This window comes from Olea europaea, unplaced genomic scaffold (assembly GCF_002742605.1).
Source record: "Olea europaea var. sylvestris unplaced genomic scaffold, O_europaea_v1 scaffold680, whole genome shotgun sequence".
In the NCBI taxonomy this organism is placed as follows: domain Eukaryota; kingdom Viridiplantae; phylum Streptophyta; class Magnoliopsida; order Lamiales; family Oleaceae; genus Olea; species Olea europaea.
In genome coordinates, this window is record NW_019265184.1 from 668,975 (window position 1) to 673,271 (window position 4,297).

Consider the following 4,297-nt stretch of genomic DNA (forward strand, 5'->3'; position numbering starts at 1 on the left):
ACGCATTCATTGTGCAATGAATTTTAATAAGACATAAAATACTTGGTATAAAATTTTTTATTAATTGAAATCGGCGATAACAATGAATGTGAATAAATCATAGAATACTTGATATAAAAATTTTTATCAATTGAAATTAGGGAGAATAACTATTTTTTCTTTCACTCAAGATTTGTGCCACTACGTTTACTTGACAAGGTTTAACAAGGCCTCAGTTTATTATTTTAAGTCATTTTTATTATTATTATTTTTTTTCCTTTGATTGGTATTTTTCTCCCATCAAGTTTTTGTCAAATAATATTTTAACGAAGTAGTTATTGTGTAAATAATTATTCAAGGGGAAGTGTTGCAAATAAAATAATTTTTGTGAATGATGATTATACTCCTTCAACTCTAATTATAATCTATAATTTATAAATATGAGACATTTATTCCCAATAAAAAAGATAATAAGTCCATTGACTTACTCATTTTCGATTTAGTTATACCTGTATTTTACTTTTGTAGAAAAAATTATTTTCACGAACTTTATAATATATATATTGTTTGAAACTATATTAGCGTAAAACTATTCTATTTTACAGAATAATTAAATTAAAAGAAACTTGTGACTAGAATTACTGCAGTGAAGCTATTCACAGAGAATGGTCAACCAATGTTAAAAAAATATAAAGTAATGCTATTTAGTATCATTAGTGTTAAGCACAAATACATCTGGCAACTGTATGACATTAAATTATAAATTCTTTTAAATTTAATATCATATGATTCATTTAATTAAATCCATCAAGTGTAGCAACCTCGACTGATGCTAGATAGTATTATTCAAAAATATAAATTATAACAATCAGTTGCAATGACCATATCCTATGAATGCTCCTTAATAAATGGTCGGCAATTTATTGATCTCGATCTGAGAAATGAAACGATAGAGAGGAATACTTTCGATTACGAACAAAGATTTTGAAGGGAATAAGAATAATCTAAAAAAGGAATCCATTATAGATATTTTGTGTCCATGCAATTTGCTCAATAATGAGATGATTGCCTTTTTGGGATGCTAGTACTCGACCTTGCACTGTAACATAGGATAAAGGACAAGATCACGAATAGACTTAAAGTTGTAATTTTTTTTTTTTGATATCCTAACTTACACTAGACTAAATCCTGGATCTTCAAGATCTTTGCTCCTAGAACCTTGGAGGGGTAAATCGCGGGTTATGCCTCAACTGGATCACAGGTTCCCCCCACCGCCTGTATACTTCTGCGCACAAGAGATCCTCCTCCAAAGTGATGGATCCATACCAAAAAGGAAAAAGAAAAAGTATTGGACATTTTTTATTCCCTATTTAGCCTCGCCTTTCATTAATGTGAGCTTGATTAATGATATTTGATTTGATTTTTATTTTTTAAACAAAATTCTGTGAAGAGAGACAATTCAACCTAACCTGCATATAATTTAAAACTATTTTTTTACCATTCTTAGTTGGAATGAAATTACTTTTATGTCGGAGTAGAACTACTATTATTTTTAGGCTTCCTCGAAACGGAACTACTATTAGACGTGGTCTTGAGGTGAGGCAAACGAGCCCTCACCTTAGGTCCAATATCATAAGGGACCTAATTTTAGCCCAGAATCCCACCCCACCCCCCAAAAAAAAGGTGGGATTTGATGAATTTTATCAATGGCTGTCTACAAATATTCATATTATTGTCTTATCTTAGTACAATACAAGAACTTTTTCAAGATATTACTACATTTTACAATTCTTTCATTCTAGATTTGCTTTAAAAGGGACAAAAAGTTGTATTTTAATATATATGTATATTTTTGTTTAATTTTAGTTGATAATAAATCTTTAGTCAATTCCCCACTTCCACGCTTGGCACAAGCTTCTTCACTCTATGATTAAATATTTGGTTTTGTTATTTTATAATATAAATCTTTTCTATAATATATTTGGTTGTTATTTTAATGTTAGTTTTAAGTTAGCAATATGTCGTATAATGAATTTTGCATTTATGTTGATTTCACCGAGAGCTTAATTTGTAAAATTCGCTTCGCGCCTCGACAATCACAGGACCAACCCTGATTACTATTACATGAGAGATGTGTACCTATATATGTCGAGCTACCATAATAGTTGTATAAGAGAATCACATGATGAAGAAGGGTTTTAAAAATATTCTTCCACATTATCTAATGCATATTTTTCATGTGAAATTCTATAAGGAATATATCTTAAAAAATCTCACTTTCTTGGTACGTTCTTGAAGTACGGGGCATCTTGGGTGGACTTAAAAGTCTTCTGCTCATTTCTGGCTTCTGAAGTCTTGTATGGTTAGAGGACATGAGAATATTTTGATGCATATCTACAACTTTTAATTATTGCTGGCCGTCATACATTCCATAGTGGAGATTTGTACGATTATTCCAATCCCAATTGGAGTTGGCAACAAAATACGCACGTGGATACAATTGAAGATATTCTTTCCTTTTTTTTTTTCTTGATATTTTCAAAAAATTAATTATTAGAATTTGAAACACTATCTTCACAAGCTATGAGCTACCAAGTTTGGGAAACCTTAAAAGAGTCTAATTATAAATAACTTTATTTTAAAATAAAAAATTTATCGTTCAAAGTTAAAAATGAATAAGTTACTTATTTCTAGAGCAAATGTAAGCTTACTTTGAAATTTTACTTAACAATAAATATTTTTCTTTTTAATCTAAGCATAAAACAAGTAAAGCTGTTTTTTGTTTCCGAGTGTGTATAGTCGTCATCAAAACGTAGATGTATTTTTAACGTTTATGCAACTTGAACAAATTAAAAACTTTTATTATTATTATTATTATTATTAATTAATTAATTTATATATTTTTTAACTTTATTGCTTATACGTAAACCTTTTAAGGTTATATAACACATAACATATCCAAACTTATTGAAAACAAAAGTAGATTTAATTTTTTTCTTTTTTGAAAAAAAGTTTAGCATTTAGTATTGAGCTAAAACTTTAAATGAGACGTTCAAGTGCTCAACATTGAACATTATATAAAAGAAAAAACTTCTTGAATTAAAGTTTAACCGCCAAAAATATTACGGAATATAATAAAGGTACATAAACATGAAAATAGCCATTGACGAACACCTGAAGCCTTTATCACGAAAGATCAAACAAAATCAGGCATAACTCAAGTATTGATTCATTGACATGACCATTCAAAAAATAATATATTCTTGAAGTCTCTTTCCTCAACATGCAAATAAATTCACTCTAACCTCTATATATACCTCTATGGAAGCCTAGTTTTTCCAATAACAAACTACTTTAAATCTTAATTTACATAGTTACACCATTTTCTCCAAATTTTTACGTTGTTCTTTGTGCAAAAAATGGATGCAGTGATGCGATTAGGGGCCGAAAATCCTGCAGTTATATTCAGCAAAAGCACTTGCTGTATATCCCATGCAATTAAGACGCTGATACGTGGTTTTGGTGCGAACCCGACAATTTATGAGCTTGACGAACTCCCCAGTGGGGACCAAATGGAGAGGGCATTATTGGCATTAGGGTGTGACCCAAGTGTACCAGCTGTGTTCATTGGAAAGAAATTTATTGGTGGTTCTAATGAGATAATGAGCCTCAATGTTAAGGGCAAGCTCAAGCCACTTCTCATAAAGGCAAATGCTATATGGATATAGGAACAAGACGAGAATGTTTGGCATGCTGACAAGACTAGATACTTTAAGGAACGAGATTTTAGTATTGTTCGTGCCATACGTATCCAATAATAAGTACCAAACATAATAGTAGATTACTAGCATTTTCGAGCTCTCTTTTCATGATTATGACATTTTGAGATTTTTAATAGCTAGTGATAACTAAATTTTAAGATAATTATAAGTAGTTTTTGAGGTTCTCTTTGTTGTACTGCTACATTGAAGAAATAAAAATAAGCGAACATTTTATCTGTGAGACTGATGTTCAAGATTTTCTTTTATTGGTGAACTTATATAGATCATTGGTAACAATACAACTTGTCATGATTTCTCCTTTAGTTGAGTAATTTTGGTAAAGTTTTTGTTGTGGATTACAAGTTGTGAGTTCTACAATTTTTTTTATTTTTTTTAATTATTATTATTATTTTTTTTGGTAATTAGAGGGCATATAGTGGTGAATCATTCAAAATGTATGAATGAAAAATATGTTTAACCAATTTTCTTTAGAATTTCAATGAACTTCAAACCTTAAGCTTATATGGATACTTTCATTCAACGAGGGTCTCTCTGAT

General features: G+C 29.7%; 1 protein-coding gene across 1 annotated transcript; it reads left to right on the forward strand.

The window, feature by feature from the left end:
• The first annotated feature begins 3,310 nt into the window (after nt 1-3,310).
• Nucleotides 3,311-3,981, forward strand: LOC111390411 (monothiol glutaredoxin-S6-like). The gene has a single exon (XM_023015445.1). It carries the CDS (start codon nt 3,399-3,401, stop codon nt 3,705-3,707), a length of 309 nt encoding a protein of 102 aa, XP_022871213.1. The 5' UTR covers nt 3,311-3,398; the 3' UTR covers nt 3,708-3,981.
• Nucleotides 3,982-4,297: the final 316 nt, after the last annotated feature.